The following is a 21,545-nucleotide window of genomic DNA, read 5'->3' as shown; positions in this document are numbered from 1 at the left end:
AGATGAAATAATTTTCAGTGAAGTTTCTACCAAAATGCAGTACCTAAACGTACTTTATTGCACTCTTATACATTTCCCGAAGTTTCAGCTCGATATTTTACTGACAAAAAAAGTTCTTAGGTTCAAAAAAACATTCAGTGAACTGAAAAACTGTGGTCGGTAATATAGGTATTTAGCTGTGTCACATGCCCTTAAATTATTTTATATTTCTATCGATAGCTTATTTTTTAGAGTTTAAGAATGAGAAGAATTTAACATTTGGGTTCATCATGAAATTGAGAAAAATTTAACATCTATAATGTAAAATTTTATTTAATAAAATGAGTCGTACACTAAAAAAAAGATTACTTGAATCAGATAATTCTCTGATGCAAGATTTTCAAGATTCAAAATTGTTCATATTAAAAATGTTTTTTTTTATTACTTAAAAACCATAAGTTCTTGAAAAGTAATTTTTTTCGATCAAAAAATTATTCATGTAAGCTTTCTTTTCTCAAAGATAAAATAGTATTTCGATTTATGTTTGGCATGAGCAAAAGTAACTTTATTGTAAAATAAAAGTAAAAATTTGTGTTTTTACAATAAATGAAAAATTTACATTTTTCTATATTTTCATTGCATTATTTAAATCGAGGTAATTATTTTTGAAAACCAAATCTTACTACAAACAGTTAATTTCGGCTTGTTCTGTTAGAATTTGAGTTCCTCTTTACATCTTGTATTCCTTACTGAACTCCATAAATTTGAAATAAGTACAATTTTTTGCAAAAAGAAAATTAAATTAACCAAATAGATAAAATTTAGCAGCTAGTCATATAATATGATCAAGAAGTAAAATTGAGCAAGCAAAAAACCATAGGGACTAAGTTCTTGCCTTCAGACATAATTATTTCTATTTAAAAATGCAATAAGAAATTGAAAATTTTAATTTGTCATTTGTTGTAAATACACGAAATTAAAAAGAACAATTAATAAAAGGTGCGTTCAAGAAGTTAACTTCTTAATACAAAAAATGCAATCTGCATTTCACAATATAAACCTTAATCCAAAGTGTAAGGGGATAAAAAAATAAATGTTCTCTTTTCTATAAATACAATTTTATTCACCCCAATCAATAAATAACAAAATTCTAATCATGAGAGGAATTTATGGAATGACGGAAATTAATCCTAGATAACAAATGTAGTGCATGATTTCGCGATTTTCAGAGAAGGAATTATTAGCAGTCTGCTGTATCACAGAGTAGGGGTAGTCGGATAGTGACAAAATCCTCTTTTTACCACTGTACTGAACCCTAGTTTCACAATTTGAGCGGCATGATTTCTAAATATCCCTCATGATAAAAGCTTGCTTAGATGCATAGTTCCTCTTTACAACAGTTTATCATTCAACCCTTTCAGTAAAGATTCTTTCTGAAAGGCAGTCTTTATTTTTTGCGTCTAACAAGCTCGTCGACGTCTCCACATTCATTCAGTTGCAGGAACTATACTTAAAACAATTAAAAATGCATACATGAAATATTTCACTGAAATTGAAACAACAGTTTGACAATTAAGAAGGAAAATAAGTCTATACGAAGTTTTACTCTCTCTCTTGCAGATTATTACACGACTCTTTCGCACCAGAAAAATATTTTCTCCCTCCCAAACATTTGTTTTTTCACTGAAAGGGTTAATTCACTAGAGAGAGGAAAAACTTTTCAGCGCAATATTTTTCTAATTATTTGTGCTGCATTATAAGAATTTGCATGGACTGCGAAAAAGAGTTCAAAAGAGTAATAAGAGACAATGACATCTTATCGTTTCACCCTCGTTTAGCCTAATATTCAATTTAATATTTTATCTCATCATTTTTCAAGCACAAAACTGATTTATTCAAATATATTGATTGTATCGACTGCTCATGATTGTTCTACCTCTTTAAATCGTTTGCTCAACTTGTCTTAAAACTTGATTAATTAGTCCCCGATGTATGACACTCTATAAGGCAACTTAATAAAACCACAAACTCGAAAATCTACACGAATCGAGCTTAAAATCAATTCCTTAATCTCATAATTATGCAAAACACTCTACAGAAATTTTCCTCTCTTCAGTAATCAACTCATGTGTTTTAATTATATTGCAATCATCATTCTTCATGCAAAACTTTTATTGAATAATGTTCCCTAAGCTGCACGCAAACACGTTTCGAAATCTATCTAAATATAACCGTCAAGAAAATGCGATTCTCGTTTTCAGGAGCTCTGCACCTGAAGAACGAAGATCAAGACGATGTAACACCCTTGTGACAATTAAAAAGACATACTGAAGTTTGTACACGTACATACATTTCTTTCGCGGTTATGCTCGGCCTTTCTGAATTCATCAACATTAGACAATGCCGTTTAAAGCCCAACATGCGAACGATGTAGGAGTAAAAAAAACTGATCAACGATCGGCCTCATCATCTTCTAGTTGACTGCCCACCGGTCTTATTTAAAATAACAATTCACTAAAGTTCTTGATGTTTGTCTTTTTTGACATCCTCCTTCTTTTGTGCCGAGTCGCTACCTTCCAATTCTAACTTTTCTTGCGAATCTCCCGCCTCGCTTTCGCTTTTTGGAACAGATTTGGCTTTTCCAGTCTTTTCAGAGTCTGCCTTTGGAGAGGATTTAGAACCAGAATCGCTGGAACCTTTAGTTTTACTCTCGGCACCACTCTCTGTGGCATTCGCCGCTGGTTCTTGCTTTGGTTTCCAGATCTTTGCCTTGTTGATCAGATACTTGACTTCTCGGTCAAGCAGTGCCATTTTGTTGGCCATGTCACGCACTTTGTATGGGACAGGAGCATTCAAAGGAGTTTCGACAAGTGTGCGCTTCACTGTTTCGTAGTACTCCTGTGGGAAAATAGATTGATAAATTAATTCTCATGAGAAATAATAGGGAAATGACCGAAAATTTCATTTAACAAAACTCGGGAATTTACTTCTGATCAAAGAAAAACTCAAGTTTACATTAGTTTAATCATTTTGTTCAATTTCGAAAAAATATTTCTACTTTATCCACTGTTGCAGATTTTTCGGAGTATCTCAGTTTACACTAATCGAATTATTACTTATTATTTTCCACTTTAAGAAAAACGTTTTGCAATTTGTTTATCTGTGAAACTTTTTTCGCTGACTCAGAAAACTTCTTTACACTGTTCGTTACAAATTCATCTTTCTTTAGTTAAAAATTACTTTTTTGTGGTTGAAGATTCACCATTTGAACTGAAAATACATCTCTGGTTGAAAGTGTAAGCACTTTCGCCTGAAGTCAATTTTTTAAATATTTTTTTAAGAATTAGATTTTTAAAAGAAAATTTCAGCATTTTATTTTTGGTAGAAAATGTATCTTTTTTTAAAATGAAAATTGATATTCTCTATGTTTTCAGAAATTAAACTAGTTGTTTTAAAATGTATGTACTTTATGAAAAATTCGCCATTTTCATAGAAAATTCATCTTTATGGTTGAAAATTCATCTTCTTGGTATAAAATTCAATTGTTCCAGTTAAAGATTCATCATTTTAGTTTCAAATTCATCAGTTTGTTTAAAAATTAATATTTTCAACTAAAAATTTGAATGTCCATGTTTGGTTGAAAATTGATATTTTCTTATTCAAACTTTAACCATTTGGATGAAAATTTGTAGTTTTTAATTGGATATTCAAATGTTTCATTGAGAATCCACATATTTGGTCAAAAATCGATTAAAAAAAAAGAAAATTGTCTTTATTTGCAAGTTAATGTTCTTGTTTAACAATTCTTTTCAGTTTCAAATTCAGGTATTCCAGTTAAACATCATTTATTTTAGTTGAAAATTAATTTCTTTGGTTGAAATATGAGCTATTTCATTGAAAACTTCTTTTTTCCTTGGACGATAAGGAATTTTTTGCCGAAAATTTGACTATTTTCTTAAAAAGTTGTTTCTTTATTGGTTGAAAATTATTATTTATTTGAACTGAAAATGTAACTATAAATTCTCGTTGAATATTTAATAATTTTAGTTAAACATTAATTTCTTTAGGTTGAACATTCATTTTTTGACTAAAAGTTTAATTATTCAACTTTTAGTTGAAAAATGATATTTTTTAATTAAAAATTCATCTGTTTGGTTAGACATGATAAAATTTAATTATTTGTTTTGTTGAAAATTCATCACTTAGATTGAACATTCTACTATTTTCTTGAAAAAAATACTTTAGTTTTGATTGAAAACTAATTTTTTCCATTCAAAGTTGAACTATTCCATTCTTTATTAGAAATTGATACCGGGAAATTAAAATCGTCCGCCGAATCGCCACCCTGAGTTTGTAACGTTTAAAAAAATGAATAATTCCATTTTTTATTGGAGAGCAACATTTAATAATAACAGAAGCATAAATAAACAAATTCGCAGACTTTTCTCTGATATTTAGATGAATTTCCCCGACAGGAAAGTATTAAAAAAAGCGAATAAGTTTCAATAATGTGCCAAGCAAAATAGTGAAACAAGCCAGAAAAATCAATTTCTATTTTCCCTGACTTCTCTGACATGTGACCACCCTGCTAGTTTACATGTATTTTAGGCTTAAGTTGCCTAAATAAAATTTCTTTAATTAATTTAAAGGTCTTTTTCAATTTGATAAATTTTTATATTCTAGATTTTTGTGTAAATTTAAATTATATTCTATATTAAATAACAATTTTCAAAAGGCAAAACTTTGCAATTTATTATATTTATCAAATATAAATGCTTTTATGCAATATTGTTAATTCAAAAAGTAATTCACATCCAATTTGTTATTTTATACGCTTGAATTTGATTAAATCAACATACTGACTTTAAGTCTCTTTCAATTTGATATACAATTAATTTTGCATCAATATTAAATAAAAAATATGTAGACAATTAAGATTTTTATTTCGAAATTATACTTTGAGATATGAATTTGCTCACTTTTTAATAATCGTATGTAAAATTATTATATTTCAGATATTTTGACTTTAAAATGTGCAGTATGTGTTACAAATTAAAATGGTACAATTTTGAAAGATTTTTCTTCCGAAATCGAAAAATTAAAGTAGCAGGAATTAAAAAAAATAAAATAAGAATAAAAATCATACAGGCTTCGGATTGACTAGAATGATTATTTTTTATGTGTGACATGAGTCGCATGAAATTACGAAAAATTTTTTTCTTTATGAATACAGAGTAAAAGTTTCACATAAAAAACTCCATTTGTAATACTTTTGTTTTTTAAATAAAAAAAATTATATCGTCTTATGGAGTTGCAAATCATGTTTGCAAAATGAAATTACTCGTTAAAATATTTTTTAAAGTTATAAAACATACGAAAATTGAAAGAAAGAATAGCAATTTAAATAAATTCTATAAAATTATGCTGATACATTTGCATTCAAAAGCATGTAATATGAATTTCTATAAGATTTTATTGTTCAAATTTTCAACCTAATTTATGGAAGTGCTATTTTGATTTTAAATTTTAGAACTTATTTATTTTTAAACTGTTCGATTCTAAGTTTTTTTTAAATTCCGAACGTTTCCAATTTTATATTTTAAATCCTTGAATGCGATTATATCAAATTTTATGATTTTTAATCTATTTCAAATTGATATATAATTATTTTTGAACGATACTGAAATTAAAATGTTTTCATTCGCAAATTATATTTCGAAACAATACAATTGAAATATGAATTTTTCCACTTTTTAATAATTATATTTGAAATTATTCGATTTCGAATGTTTTTGAATCGACGAATTAACCATCAAACGGTACACTGGTGCGAATTCGCACTCGAAGTTTTTTTCATTTTGTTGGCATTTACGCAAATATATCTGCAACGGATTATCCCCATATATTAAATATGTATGTTAAATATGTGTGATATATGCTAGTTGTTTATTATATGTTCACTAAATTAAATATTTAATATTAAAATTGCAAACAAACAAATTCGCACTAGTGGACCGTTTACGTATGCCCTGTTGGAGTGTACCGTTTGAGGGTTAAAAATATTTTAAATTAATTTTTCTATATACGAGTTATTTTAACCAATCAGCAAAGAATTTCGAAATTTTTTTGAAAGGGAAAGTGAAGAAATACTGGCATCAATACAATTTTGTCAAGATAGTAATATTCAAAAAAAAAAGTGGCAAGTAGTGTCAATAGTGGCAAAGTCCGAGCCCTGGCATGTAAGAATATTTACCTCTGTTTCTTTGATGGTCTTTTCCAGCGTCTCTATTTCGACTGAAGTGAAAATCTCACTCGACGTATTCAAGTTTCGCATATTGCCCAAGAAAGTTCTGCTTCCATTGAGCATGGACTTCATTCCTTTAAGTACTTCCGGACGTTCTTTGTGCTCAAAAACTCTCTCATAAAGATCATTCGTCAGTGCTTTCAATGACGCCAGTTTTTCTTCAAACACTTCAGCTGGCGCTTCAAATCCGTCTTCATATAGCCACTCGGAAACCTCGATACTGGCTTTAAGAATCTTTTCAGCCTCTTCCGGTGTCGAAGCTTTTTTGTACTCCTTGGAATCTAACTTCTGCTGTGCATCAATAACAAAAGATTCTAGATTATTTAGAACCGTTTCACGTCTTGTCCTCTCTCTGTCGACCTTGTTCAACGCCTCGATCCTGTAATCAAAATTATATTTGGTATCAGTTTTTAAATAATCTTTGAAGAAGAAAAGAAAAAAATCTAAAATGTTGACTCACTTCTCGTGGGAAGTGACGAACTTTTCTCCTTCGAGAGGTAGCGATCCAAATCTGATTTCTTCATTTTCGATTGGCTTCTTGAGAGTGATAATAGTAGGTTTCTTTTCAACCTTTTCTGTCTTGTTTGCGGCCTTCTCATCACCTGGCTGTGTTTCGTTCTTTGTCTTCTCCTTTTGATCGGTTTCTTTCTTCAATCCCGGATATTCAGGCTCCTCGTGCACGGGTTTTATGTCTTCTTTCACAGGGTCTTCCACCTTTTCTACAGTCTCTTTCTCTTCCGAGCCTGAAATAATTATTTTTAATCAAAATGAGACATGATGTAAAAAACAGATCTCGCAGTTTCTATGGGATAAAATGCAGGAACCAAAGGGTACTTTTTGTCACGAAAATAGGGTATTTTTTTCGAGCTAAAAAGGAATCAGATTCAGGCTAAATTCACAAGACTTATAATTAATTCCAGTTAAATATAAAATAATTTAAATGAATTGGAACAAAATTTTGTTTCAAAGCAATTTCATTGATTTCCGTAAAATAGGAATGAATTTAGAGGAATTTAAGGTAAACGAGAAGGATTCGAAGAAACTTATAAAAATTCAAGGTGAATAAGAAAATTAGACAAACAAAATTAGAACAAACTTCTATGGATTCAGTAACTTTGAAATGAGCTTAGAAAAAATCAAGGGAATTCAAACTATTTGATGAAATTCCTAAGCATTCAAGGCAATGTTAAAAGCCTTCAGGATCAATAAAAATAACAATTACATTTTTTTTAATCCACTGAATTAAGTAGAATTTAAGAGAATTCAAGTGAATTGAAAAAATTCTAAAGAATTTAAAAGAATTCAGGGTAAAATCCAAAAAATAATTTCAAATTTCTTTATATCTACAAAACTCCACTAATTTCTAACTAAAAAATTTACTAATAACAACAGAACAATTCAAAAGAATTAAAATAAATTGAAAAAATTGATAAAAATGTAAATGTAGATTTTGAGTGAATTTATAGGAAATTAAGGGAAGCGAAAAGAATTAGATGATATTCATAAAAAATACAACTAAATAAAAAAACAATCAAATGGATTTAAAAAAAAGCAGAAATATGAGAAAATTCATTAAATTGAGTAAGTATGAAATGAGGTTAGAAAAATTAAAGAGAATTTAATATAAATTGATAAAATGTCTACGAATTTAAGGCGCATTAAAGTTTTTGAAATCCTTTCAAACTATTGAAATAAATGAAAAAATTCTGGGAATATTTTAATAGTTCCTAAAATATTTAAAATCCTTGGATATTTTTTTAAATATCTTGAAACTTTTTAAAGCTTTAAAAAATGTCAAGGAATTTGAAAAAAATGTCTTTAAATATTTCATATGCTTTGATCATTTTATCAATTGATCCTCAGATCTAATTAATTAAAAAATTTTCAAAATTTCTTAAATTAATTGAATTAAGAGGGACTGAGTAAATTTAGAAGAACTCAAGTAAATTAAACAAATGCAAAATAATCACAAAGAATTTAAAAGAATTCAGGATGAATATCAAATTTTTACAGCACTACGAAATAACTCATTTTTCTTGATTAAATTATTTAAAATACACTAAAATGTTATTAAATCCCTGAAATTATATGAAATCTGGATATATTTGATAAAATCCTGAAAAATTGAACAAATACCTTGAGATTTAAAATAAATCTTGCGATAATTGAAATCACCGGGAAACTTATAAAATAACGTGAAATCTTTTAAAATATCTTATAAACCTTATGTGTTCAGTAAAATCGTTCCATATCTTCAGAAATTCTAGAAAATTCTTTATTTTTAAATATTTCAAATTCATTAAATTAATTGATAATCCTTGGATTCTTTTTAAATTCACTAACATACTTCGATTTTTTTTAATTCCCATGAAACTACTAAAAGCACTTAAAAATTACTTGGAATCTTTTAAAATAACGTAAAATAACCCAAAATAGTTTAAATCTTTCAAAATATTTTGAAACTTGTTAAAGCTATTGAAAATTTCAACTAATAAAACATTCCTTGCGAAATTTTAAAATTACCTAAAATATTTAAAATAAAAAGCTTTTAAAAATACCTTAGAAGTTTTAAAAATGCTCTAAAATCTTTAAAAGCCCTTCAAATTATTAAAATACATTACAAATTTATCGGAATCTTGAAAAATAATCTGAAATTTATCAAAATAATTCAATACAGTTCAAAAATAGTTATAGATCTTAATTGAATAGTGATTAGCCCAGGAGCCTGGTTTGCAAACATTTTTCGCGGTCAATTACATTAAAAAATTCGAACTTTAAAGCTAACAATGTTACAATTTGAAGTATTAAAAAATAAATTATAAATTAAAGCACTTGAAGTGTAACTCTTGAATATTAACGATTTAAAATTAAAGTTTAAAATTCTTTTTAATTGAAAATTTAGAATTTTTATCTTTTATAAATAATTTAGACATTAAAGATACAGATTCAATTTCCAAAAATATAAATCTACATTATGATTTTCAATGCTTCAAATTAAGAAAGCAATCAATGAACTTTAAAAATTTTTAGACAATAATATTTTAAGCAAGTTTAAGCTGGAAACTTTGAAAGTTGACATTTTTTAAAACTGAACACTTCATAAATCAGAGGTTAAATTACTTTCATCTTGAACAGTTCAAACATCTTTGAAAAGCTGCAAAATTTTATTTTAAAATCTTGAGAAATCTAGAAGTTGTTTTAATTTTTTCAAATTTAAAATGATTTTTAAAACTTTTTCCGAACCTCTATAAATATGTTTTAAAATTAATCAAATTAATAAAATTTTAGTACTAATAGGCGAATTTTTTCGGTACAAACACTTCGTTTATGGTATTTTAAACCATTTTAAATGCATTAAATTAATTTTTCATGTTCTCCAAACTTCTAAATATTTTGTAAAATGATTTGATGAAACAAATCAATCCTTTCTTCGACAGTTGATATTTATTGATTTCAAATCGTAGATTTCAAATTATTTATGTCTTACGGTTAAGGTTCTTAACCTGAGTTGATGATGGTTTAAAATAGTCAAACAGATCAAATTTCAGTCAAAAAAGTAACATTTAAGTCTACTGTTTTAAAAAAATTAATTAAAATTTAGTCATTTTTAGAAGTCTCAAAAAAATTTCGAGACTTCAATCAATTAGACTACATTTTTTTTTTTAATATAGCACGAGAAAACAAATTAGCGTATGTTAGGACGGACCAACAGAAATTGATTTATTATATAATTAAATTTTTTTAATAACTCAATATTTTTATATAAATAATAAGTGTTCAATTGTTATTTATACACCAAAATTCAACAATTTCACTTACAAATAACATTTCTTTTTAAACAACGATTAAAATTGTAACATTTAGAGTTTAAAATCCCTTTGAAATTTAAACGATTCAAGGCTTTTTATGTCAAATAACTTTTAAATATTAGGTCTCAATTTAATCATCATAATTGAACAGTCAAATAATGTTAAATATTAAATAATTATCCGTTGTCTTTATTAAAAAATTTAAAATTGAATGTGTTAGCAATATTGTAAATTTAATTAAAGCCTTTATTAACGAATATATAATTATGAAGTTATTTTTAAGTTAAAAAAAAGTTTATGAGATTTCAATCCCACGCTTACATATTTTAATGACTGAAGACTTTCGAATTTAAACAGTTTAATTTTTAACATCAAAATCTGGAAATTCTTAAATTTTAAACGGATTCGGAATCGTTTTGTCAAATCAATTATTATTCACTTTTTAATACTAAAGTACCAATGCACTTAAAAAAGATTTTATTCACTATATTTACAGTTGATAAAATAAAAGCTTTTATTTGCTTAAGTCTTCAGGACTGCTTTTTGAAGTTCTTTAAATTAAAAATGTACGCTTAGAATTGATTGATATCACGATTGAAAAATATAATTCAACTAATTAATTTTTAAAAATGTCGAAATTGAACTTGGAAAGATTTTTTTTTCTAAAAATTTGTGAAATTCCCGGTAAAAAAGTAAATTCACTGTCATTTCCCGGTCTCAAAAAATTCCCCTGATAGCTTTGATATTAATATAAATGTAGGTATAACTTTGTAGGCGACGAACCTGCAAAGAATTTACTGATAGTCGAACCTAATTTTGAGAATGTGCCTTCTTCTTCGCTAGCCAGACTCGTCTTCTCAGATACCAATTCTACGTTGACCAGATTCAGAACACCACTCTCGTCCATGGCAAAGTGAGCCTTGATGCCTTTGCTTTCAGCCCCTTCTTTCGCATGCAGTGCCAATGCCTCAGCGACTCCCTTCAGCTTCACAACTGATATATTCAAGTTTCCAAGAGCACTATCAAATTTAGAGAAATTTCATTTTAATTAATGCACGCTAAAATTCACCATTCAAATTTGATCAACTAGAAAACTAACGCAATTTCAAAACCTGACAGGTGATCCAGATCGGCATAGTTGACGTAGAATTCGAAATCTTCTGTGTGTTTGTTGAACGTGAGAATTTTTTTCTGTGGAAATGCGTTCATCTTACTGAAGAGGGTTCTCTTCACCTGGAATATAAAATTAAAATTTTTAATCTCCTTCACAATATAGCAGGGTGCACGGTCTTTCTCCTATTTCTTAGCTTTTTTCGTCTTTTTTCCCTATTCTTGAATTTTCCAATTTGTGCCATTTTATATTTAAATATACTGTTGAATTTTGAACTTTTACCATTGAAGTGTAAAAGTTTTTTTTATTCGAAAGTGTTGTATTCGAATCCTAAGCTATTCAAATGCAAATTTGATCATTTTCAATGCTCTTAATTAAAAAATTAATCAATGAATTCTAAAATTTTTAATAATTATGTTATTTTAAGGAGTTTTCAGCTAGTAACATTAAAAATTGATATTTTTTTTAATGAACACTTAAATTAGAAGTTCAATTATTTTCATTTCATATAGTTTAAACATCCTTGAAAAGCTTCAAATTTTTATTTCAAAATCTCGAGAAATCTAGAAGTTGTTTTAAATTTTTAAATACTTTTGAAATTTTTTCAGAACTTCTAAATATATTTTTTAAATCAATTGAATTTTTCCTACAATTTTTAGGAAATCCTGCAAATTAAAAAAAAATCTCTTTAAATTTTGATGTATAACTATTGAGCATTTATTATTTTTAGAAGAAATTTGAGCAATTCTAAAAGATATTTAGAAGTTTTGAAAATATTCAAAATTAATTTACAACTTGAAATGGTGCCTAATTTAAAAAATGTAGATTTTTGCAAATTTAAAAAAAAATTAGAAGCTTTTTAAGAACTGTGAATTGCTTCAAAAGAATAAACACATTTTTCTAGATTCCTAGAAAAATTGAAAATAATTTTTTATACTGAAAAATTATTTTAATAGAACATTTAAAAATTTTTAAAAAGATTTACAAAATTTCCAAATCAGAATCTGGAAGATTTTAAGAAATTTTTTAAAATTTGCATGAAAATTTTTAATCTTTCAAAACTCCTAAATTTCTCTTAAAATTATTGAAATTTTTTCTACAAATAATTAGTGTTTATTTATTATTTATGAATCAAAATTCAACAATTTTACCTACAAATTAAATATTTTTCAAATACAGCAATTAAAATTGTAACGTTCAAATTTAAATGCTCTTCGAAATTTTCACGATTCCAGGTTTTCTATGTATGTCAAACAATTCAGTTTTAAATTGTTTAATTTTAAATATTTGGTTTCAACTTACTCGTCTTAAATGAACAGAAAATATTGCTTAATATTTAATTATTGTTCACTTTTTAATAATTAAAGTACAGATGCATTAAAATTGTTATTTTGTTTATTTATTAAATAAGAATGTTTATTATCAAAAATGTTCAACTTCAAACGCTTTTAATATTTATTTATTCAAGTCTTCAAGACAGCATTTTAAAATTGTTTAAATTGAAAATAAAAATCTGAAATGGAATTTTTGAAGTGAAAGGTTTTAGAATTACCTATTGTAAACTGAATAATAGCATAATTAAAGAAGATAAAAATTTAACTAATTATTTCAAAAATTGTTGAAATCGAACTTGGACAGATTTTTATTCGTTTTATATCTACAAAACTAATCGATTTAAAACTAAAATATGTTTCCACGAGTATTTATTCCATAAAATATTTAATTAATGTTGAGATTCATGAAAGTTTAAATAAATCTCCTCGTACCTTTTCTTGAATGAAGCTAAACTTTTCTTTGAGACCAGCTTTTTTTTGAGACCAAAATAAAACAAAAAAAATGGTCATTTTCATTTAAAAATTTTAAACTGAAAACCATTTTTTTATTTAAAATTGTTTTATCACTCAGAGTTTAATTTAAACATACACACAGATAAGGCTTTTAGTTTTGCTTCGTACATAAAACTTGTTTGAATAGATACTGCTTTTATTATTTAAATAATTTTATATAATAAGAGTTTGAAATTAAAGAACTTTGATTTTGTTATATTAGACCATTTCTAGACGTTTTAAATTCAACGATTTCTTAGTTATCAATTGTACACGTAAATTTTATAAATGCAAACCATTTTTAATTCAAGATTTAAAAAAATTGATATTTAAATTTTAATTATATGTGATTTAAAATCTCCCGATACGTAAAAAATATTGAGATTCGTGAAAATATTGCAATTACGAAAGTAAGAGTTTTTTAATCATATCTTACTAACCAGAATTAATAATTTCTTAACTTATTTAACACGTTTCAATAATTTTTAGGAGTCTTAATATTTAAAAATATAATAACACGGATTTTTAAATAATTTGTTTTGGATACGAAAAAAATAAAAATGAGCACGTGTTCATTTCATTTAAACGAGGGGTTTTCTTTAGAGAAATTTAATTTATATTCATGGAATTTCAAATTATTTCCAAAACTGTCTTAAGGAATTTTTAAGATTTTCAAAGATTACAAGGTATTTTAAGGAGTTCTAGCGAATTTGTAAACCACTTTAGGGAATAACGTCAATCTTTTTCTATTAATATTCAAAAATTTGTTGTTATGTATTCTTAAATATATATATTTTTAATATAAGAAAATAAAAATACAGGAACGTGTGCAAGCGCTTCGCGCGGAGTTTCTTTCGGCGATTTTTCTTAGATAAATAATTATTATTTAATTTATGCCTAAAGAAATTTGACGACATTTTGAGAACTGTACGGAATAAATTAAATTTTACGGATTTTAACAGTTGCAAAGTATATCAAGGAATTTGAAAATTTTCGAAGAATTTCAACAGATATAAAGAGTTTCAAGAGAATTCGTTTCAAAAATTTGTAGAACTCTTAATATTAAAAAAATTGTTTTTATGGATTTTTAAATACTGCATGATTGTAAGGAATAATTTAAATTAATTTTATATACAAGGAATTATAAATAATTTTATTCCAAGGGATTTTTACGGCTTTGAATCATTTGACCGGATATGTAGGACAAAAAATTGCAAAGAATTTCAAGAGATTTCGATTCGTATTCTTGTAATTCTCATGAGTTAATAATGAATGAAGGAATTTTTAGAAGAGGAAATATTTTTGATGACTATGAGAACAATTTAAAGTATACAAAAATTGTTTATAGAACAAACTTGATGTTTTCTTGAGCTTTTTTATATCCGCGTTAACATAAATCATAATAGTAAATATTTTCTAGTATTTTTTAAAGATCTTTTGAATTTATTAACACTATTTATTTTTGTTTTAACAAGTTATACATTTAGTAAAAAATAATAAGAAATATTCCTCAGAATCTTATTTAATTAAATTAGTAAATCATAAATTTAAGTTTTCAATCAAAATTAGTAATTTTTCATTATAATTTAATATGATAGATTGATATTAAATATGATAAATATTAATGAGATTATTATTTTATATTTACTTTTTTGAATGAATTAAGTAAATTAACTTTTCTGTTAACAATTTATATTTTCGAGTTAAAAATATAGCTGTTTTAAAGAAAACTCGTCTTTTTGACTAGAAAATTCAACACTTTGGTTGACATTTTTGTTCTTAACTGAAATAACTTTTTGGATTGATATTTGAACTGTTTTGTTGAAAATTCGTCTTTTTGGTTCGAAAATGTATCTCTTTGATTATAAATATAATCTTTCCTGAGCTAAATGAAATTGTGATTGAAAATTAATCTTTTTAGGTTGAGGCTTTAAGAGTTTGAATGAAAATTCATTGTTTTTTTTAAATTAAATCAGCTGATTTCAATATGTAATTAAAATCTTTTTTGTTTGGAGTACCAACTATTATATTTTTTGATCAGAATTCACCCTTTTCGGTAAATCTAATACTTCGATTTTCTAACAAATTATTGAATTTTAAAATATGAAAGACAAATTTTCTACCATAAAAGATGTATTCTTATAAAAAAATATAACAATTAATAAATATAATATATAATATAATATAATAATAATATAAAAACAATTAAATTCATTTAAAAAAACTAATTTTCACCCAAAAAGTTCGACTTGTAACTAAACAAGATAACATTTCTACCAAAAGAGATGATTTGTCAACTAGGTAAGATTTTTCAATAAAAAAATAAAAATATTTCAACCCAATTGCTGAATTTTCTATTATAATAATATAATTTTCTAACCCAAAATTATTAAATTCTCAAGCCAAAAACTAGAGTTTTCTACAAAACAGTTATATTTTTAACTCTAAAATATGAATGTTTAACAAAATAATTCATTTACAACCAATCAATCGAATTTTAAAGTAAAATTATGATTTTTTTACAAAGTAGTATAAATTTTAACCGAATAGTGGAATTTTTAAACAAAAGAAGGTAAATTCTTATCCAAAAAAAAATAGTTAATACTTCAACCAAAAAAGATTTTAATTAGAAATTAAAAGCAGTTCAGTTATTAAAAAACACAACGAATTTTCATTAAGACTGTTGAAGCCTCAGCCTAAACAGATTAATTTTTAACCAAACAGTTGCATTTTTGCTCAAGAAATATCAAATTTATAATTAAAAAGATGAATTTTCAACAAAATATTTGAGATATTAATTAAAAAAGATTTTTCAGTCAATAAAATTGTCAACGAAATAATACAATTTTTTTAACCAAAAAAATCATGAAAAGAGTTTGAATAAATACTTTTTAAAAATATATTTAAATAAAAATTTATCCATTCAGTTATTAAACGGTATGAATTTGGTTGTAAATCAAAATTTTCAACCAAACAGTTCTATATGAAAGTAAATCGATAATATTAATTTTATTAATATTTACTATATTTAATATTAATCTATAGTATTAACTTTGAATGCATACTTACTAATCTGATTAAATAATTATATGTATAAGTTACTATGAAATTACTTACCTAAGCTATCAACAAAATTTGAGGTTTTTAGAATAAATAATCAATTGAACGGCAAGCGTGAAACTGATAAACAATATTTTAAATATTATTTAATTTAATTTATTAATATATTTATATTTTCTACGCAAAATGTTAATATGTTGATACGAATTTTTTTAAAAAATAAAGAAAAAATAAATAACATAAGGAAAATTGGATTTGCCTTATCCTAGTATTGTCTTATTTTGTGCCACAATAATTAACTATAAAATTAATAATCTATTTACTGTTCTAAGCGATCAAATAATGCATCAGTCACTTATAATAATAGTTTTTGCACAAAAAATTTCAATTCAACATTTTAAAATTGTGTTTATGTGGGTTAGCTTTTCGTAAATGTCCCAGTAATGGTCGGTTTGCCTTACTCAATTTTTTATAAAAAGATAGTTCCTTCTTTTCTAAATGTAAAAATAAATGTACAGCCTTTCCCCTATTTTCGTGAAAAATGACTCTATTTCCTCTTTTTTTTTGCTGCAATCCGCGACATAGATTAAATTCTAGTTTTGGTTAAGAAACCTTACCTGTTTGACTTTGTTGTTAGCGTTCCTGTCGAAGACAACTTGAATCGGAAACAGTACAGCATCTTTCGTTATGAATTTCTTAACTTTAAATCCTTGACTAAGATCCGCTGCTTTGTAGACAGCGCCTAAAGTCGCTGCTTCGTCAGTGTTGATGTTTTTCGCTAAATCGACCTTCAGAAACTCGTACAACTTTTCCTGGACTTTTGGAACTCGAGTACCAGCACCAACTAGTACCACTTGAGAGATCAAATCCATTGACAATCCTTTAAAGAAACCATCAAATTAAAACTCTTATGAGATAATTTTTTCCTCAGGGTTGGATTTGATTTCAGGGTGGCGATTCGGCGAACGATTTCAAATTGCCGGGCACTTCCCGGTTTAACCTGATCAAGTTTTTCAACTTTCCCGGTCAACCAAAAGTAAAATCATATTTGTCGCAAAACGCAAAAATCTATTTTAAATCATGACAGTCATTCTAAACATTTTTTAACAACACAGAGCAAACAATTGCAAAATAAGTGAATTTAACAATAGGATTATGAGTCTTTAACTAGAATAGTGGAATTTTAAACCAAAAAGATGAATTTTCAACTAAAATTATGAATATTTAACTCAAGTACTTGAATTGACAATCAAAGGAGACAAATTTTCAAAAAAATAGTTGAATTTTGAACTAGAAAAAAAATAGATTTTCAGCAGAAAATGGAAATTTTATTTTTAGTAAAAAAAATTTTCATCTTAGCTGATGAATTTTCAACTAAAATGATGAATCCTCAACTGGAATAGTTAAATTTTAAACCAAAGAAATGCGTTTTTATCGACTAAAATAATAAATCTTCAACTGAAATAGTTCAACTTTGGACAAAAAATAATTTTTACTAAAACAGATAAATTTTGAACCAAAACTTAGAACTATTAAGTTTTAAGTTGAGAAAATCAATTTTCAACCAAAAAAGACGATCTTTCATCTAAAAAATATTTTTTAACAAAAAATTGAATAATTAAATTTGCAGTCAAAATGAATGTTTAACAAAAACTTACGTTATTACGTTTTAAGTTAAGAAAATCAATGTTAAACCAAAAAAGACGATAAAAAAAAAATTTAACTAAAATTATGGAATATTCAACGGGAATAGTATTTTCAGTTTAAGACAAAAATTATTTTCAACCAAAAAAGAAACAAATTTTCAATAAAATAGCTCATTTCTAACCAAAGAAATGAATTTTTGATTAAAATTATGAATCTTCAATTAAAAAAATAATTTTCATTAAAAGAGTTTATTTTTCAACCAAGTAAATTTATTTCTACACTGAAAGATAAAATTTTAAATAAAATGATGAATATTTAACTGAAATACTTTATTTACCAACCAAAAAAAAAAAGAATTGTTAAAAAATGAAATTAACTTTCAAATAAAAAAATAATTTTCTAACAAAAAAGTAGTTTTTTTTTTTAAATACGTAAATTTACAACGAAAAAAATTTTCTTATTAAAAAAGACGAATTTACATCTAAATTGTTAAATTTTGATCTAGAAAAAGTCTATTTTCCACCCAAAGTGGACCGATTACATTTTTAGGTGAAAAAATTAACTTTCAGTCAAACTGATGAATTTTCAAACTAAAATTATGAATCTTCAACTGGAAAAAAGAAACAAATTTTCAGTAAAATAGCTCATTTCTAACCAAAGAAATGAATTTTTCATTAAAATTATGAATCTTCAATAAAAAAATTGATTTTCATCAAAGGAGTTTATTTTTCAACCAAGTAAATTTATTTCTACCCTGAAAGATAAAATTTTAAATAAAATGATGAATATTTAACTGAAATACTTTATTTACCAACCAAAAAAAAAAAGAATTGTTAAAAAATGAAATTAGCTTTCAAATAAAAAAATAATTTTCTAACAAAAAAGTAGTTTTTTTCAAATACGTAAATTTACAACGAAAAATTTTTTTTATTAAAAAAGACGAATTTACATCTAAATTGTTAAATTTTGATCTAGAAAAAGTCTATTTTCCACCCAAAATGGACCGATTACATTTTTAGGAGAAAAAATTAACTTTCAGTCAAACTGATGAATTTTCAAACTAAAATTATGAATCTTCAACTGGAAAAAAGAAACAAATTTTCACTAAAATAGCTCATTTCTAACCAAAGAAATAAATTTTTCATTAAAATTATGAATCTTCAATAAAAAAAAATTGATTTTCATCAAAAGAGTTTATTTTTCAACCAAGTAAATTTATTTCTACTCTGAAAAATAAAATTATAAATAAAATGATGAATATTTAACTGAAATACTTTATTTACCAGCCGAAAAAAATAATTTTTAAACAATGAGATTAACTTTCAAATAAAAAAATTATTTTCTACCAATTAAAGTCAATTTTCTACCAAAAAAGTAGTTTTTTTTACAAAATACGTAAATTTACAACGAACATTTTTTTTAATTAAAAAGGATGAATTTACATCAAAATTGTTGAATTTTGAACTAGAAAAAGTTCATTTTCGATGAAAATGGAACGGTTACATTTTCAGTTGAAAAAATTAACTTCCAACCAAACTGATTAATTTTCAAACTAAAATGATGAATCTTTAACTGGAATACTTGTATCTTACATCTACCAAAATGATAAATTGTTAAACAATAAAATTAATTTTCAGCAAGACGAATTTTTCACAAATGACACACATTCTTTTTAAATGTTTATTTAAATTTTTTTTTGAAATACCAATTTTCGACCAAATAGTTGAATTTTTCATTAAAAATCTAATTATTAAGAACAAAATTGGATTTTCATAAAAATAATTAAATTTTCTACTGGAATAGTTAAATTAAAAATAATTTATTTTCAACATAGTTACATCTTAAAAGAAGTGAATTTTCAATTAAAATGACGAATATTTCAACAAAATTATTTTTTAACAAAAGAACTTAGCTTTTAAACGCAAGTAGTTGATTTTTCAAGAAAAAAGGTAACCTCCCAACGAAAAATGTAAAAAAATGATATTGTAATTCAGAAATATTTCCTCTTCGAAATATTACTTCTACTCTAAAAACCACTTAAAGTACTCTCTTTTCATAAAATTTGAAAGGAATTTTCAAATTGTGTTGAATTTTGACTTGAATCGGATTTTTAAGCTCCTTTTTTCTAAATCCTATCATTAATTCTTTTCAAAAATGCCTATTTTATGTCTAAAATTGCCTTTTCCAAGTGAAAGTATATTTCATTATCAAAGCTGTTCTAAAATAAAAACAAAACTTACTTTCACTTATATATTCTGCAACTGCAGATAAAGTAGATATCACTTTTCTAGATTGTCCAAAATTATTTTAAAAAATTATAACTTGAAGCTTGCTACTATCAGAAGTAAATACCCGTTTTACCCAGCCAATAAAATTTCTGGTCATTTCCCGGTCAAGTCGCCACCCTGGATTCTTCAATACTCTAAACTCACCAGAAGTGTCCAAAGCAGCCTTGATAGGCTCGACAGCGCGCTCGAATATATCGGCGCACAACTCTTCGAACTTTTCTCTCGTGACTTGTAGCTTGAAGTCCTGATCGTCCAGAAGTCCCTCGACTTGTGCGTAATGATCAGGATTGGCGCTGAGAATAAGCTTCACACGACCAGCTTCCTTGAAAAGCTTCGCCAAGGCCCGAGGACTTTTGAAGACAGAATTCGGAGTCTTCTTCATTGCGTCGAATTCCCTTGCCAAGTACTCCTGCAACCTAATTTGCATCTCCAAACCTCCAAGGGTTCGATCATAACCAACCCCCATAATGCTGACTTGTGGATGAGTTTCAACAAATCCCCTTTCCTTCGTCTTCACATTCTGATAGCTGACAACCGTCGCACTTGTACTGCTGGCTCCCATGTCGTAGAACATGATGTAGTGAGCTGTATCGTTGATGTCCTTTCCGTTGAAGATTCCATAATTCAAGGCAACAGCTGAGTAGTCGTTGAAGAGCTGGAGAACCTTGAGATCAGCAAGTTCTGCAGCTTTCAGGAGAGCTCTTCTCTCGGCCTGGTTGAAGAAACCGGGAACAGTGATTACGGCTTCCTTGATCTTCTGACTGGCTGAGTTTTCAGCGAACTCCTTGGCTGTGTGCAAAATTTGAGCGAGAAGCTCTTCCGGCGTGTATGTAGTGTTATCTTGGACTCGGAACATTATCGTGTTGCGCTCTTCATCCTCGATGATGTCGTGATATGGAAAACGTTTCTTGTACAGCTGTACAATTGGATTATCTATAGACTTGCCCAGCAAATCTAGGATGTAGGAAAAGCTGTTCTGGGGGAATCGAAGGCCTACTACTTGAGCATCCTCTCCGAAAGTTCGATCGCCATCCCGAAATGATATTACCACTGGAGTTTTCCTCTTTGATTCCTTGTTTAATGCTATTTCCATTGGAACTCCCGGCTGTTCAAAAGATTTATATATTTTTAACTTGATATTATCTCACAATAAAATAATTCTTGAAGGCATGAAAATTACAACCGGACAAGGAAAACATTTTATATGTAGGAAGAGGAGATAACAAGATGGTCCTTTTCCAATTATTACTCTCATATTTTTTTGAATTATTTTTTTTTCTTTTGAAAGGAGAAATGATTTTTACATATTACTAATATGAGGTGTCTACTAAAATATGGGAAAAAATTTTTGACAGTTCCAGGTTTTCGCCAAGCATGATTTTTCACAGTTAGGAGCCATTAAAGTATTTCGTATTTTTTTTAAATAATTTGTCTTGAATTTGTTCCTACAGTCCATGAATTTGTATAATTGATACCATTTTCTAAATATTCATATACTTAAGATTCAGTGCATATTTAGCA

At 26.4% G+C, this 21,545-nt stretch overlaps 1 protein-coding gene across 2 annotated transcripts in view; it reads right to left on the bottom strand.

Moving 5' to 3' along the window:
* Positions 1 to 1,078: 1,078 nt before the first annotated feature.
* LOC117166841 (hypoxia up-regulated protein 1) overlaps positions 1,079 to 21,545 on the bottom strand; it is a 23,398-nt gene continuing 2,931 nt past the window's right edge. The window contains exons 3-9 of one of the 2 annotated variants that reach the window (XM_033351184.1): positions 20,169 to 21,129; positions 16,707 to 16,969; positions 11,192 to 11,325; positions 10,876 to 11,111; positions 6,744 to 7,026; positions 6,233 to 6,662; positions 1,079 to 2,877 (exon numbers count right to left, since the gene is read on the bottom strand). In XM_033351184.1, coding sequence (XP_033207075.1) covers positions 2,494 to 2,877; positions 6,233 to 6,662; positions 6,744 to 7,026; positions 10,876 to 11,111; positions 11,192 to 11,325; positions 16,707 to 16,969; positions 20,169 to 21,129 — 2,691 coding nt within the window. In that variant the 3' untranslated portion in view covers positions 1,079 to 2,493. The remainder of the gene's footprint in view (positions 2,878 to 6,232; positions 6,663 to 6,743; positions 7,027 to 10,875; positions 11,112 to 11,191; positions 11,326 to 16,706; positions 16,970 to 20,168; positions 21,130 to 21,545) is intronic. The other variant, XM_033351185.1, reaches the window with a different exon arrangement.

Source organism: Belonocnema kinseyi, chromosome 2, assembly GCF_010883055.1.
Source record: "Belonocnema kinseyi isolate 2016_QV_RU_SX_M_011 chromosome 2, B_treatae_v1, whole genome shotgun sequence".
NCBI classification, from domain to species: domain Eukaryota; kingdom Metazoa; phylum Arthropoda; class Insecta; order Hymenoptera; family Cynipidae; genus Belonocnema; species Belonocnema kinseyi.
This window is presented reverse-complemented; position numbering and strand designations above follow the sequence as displayed.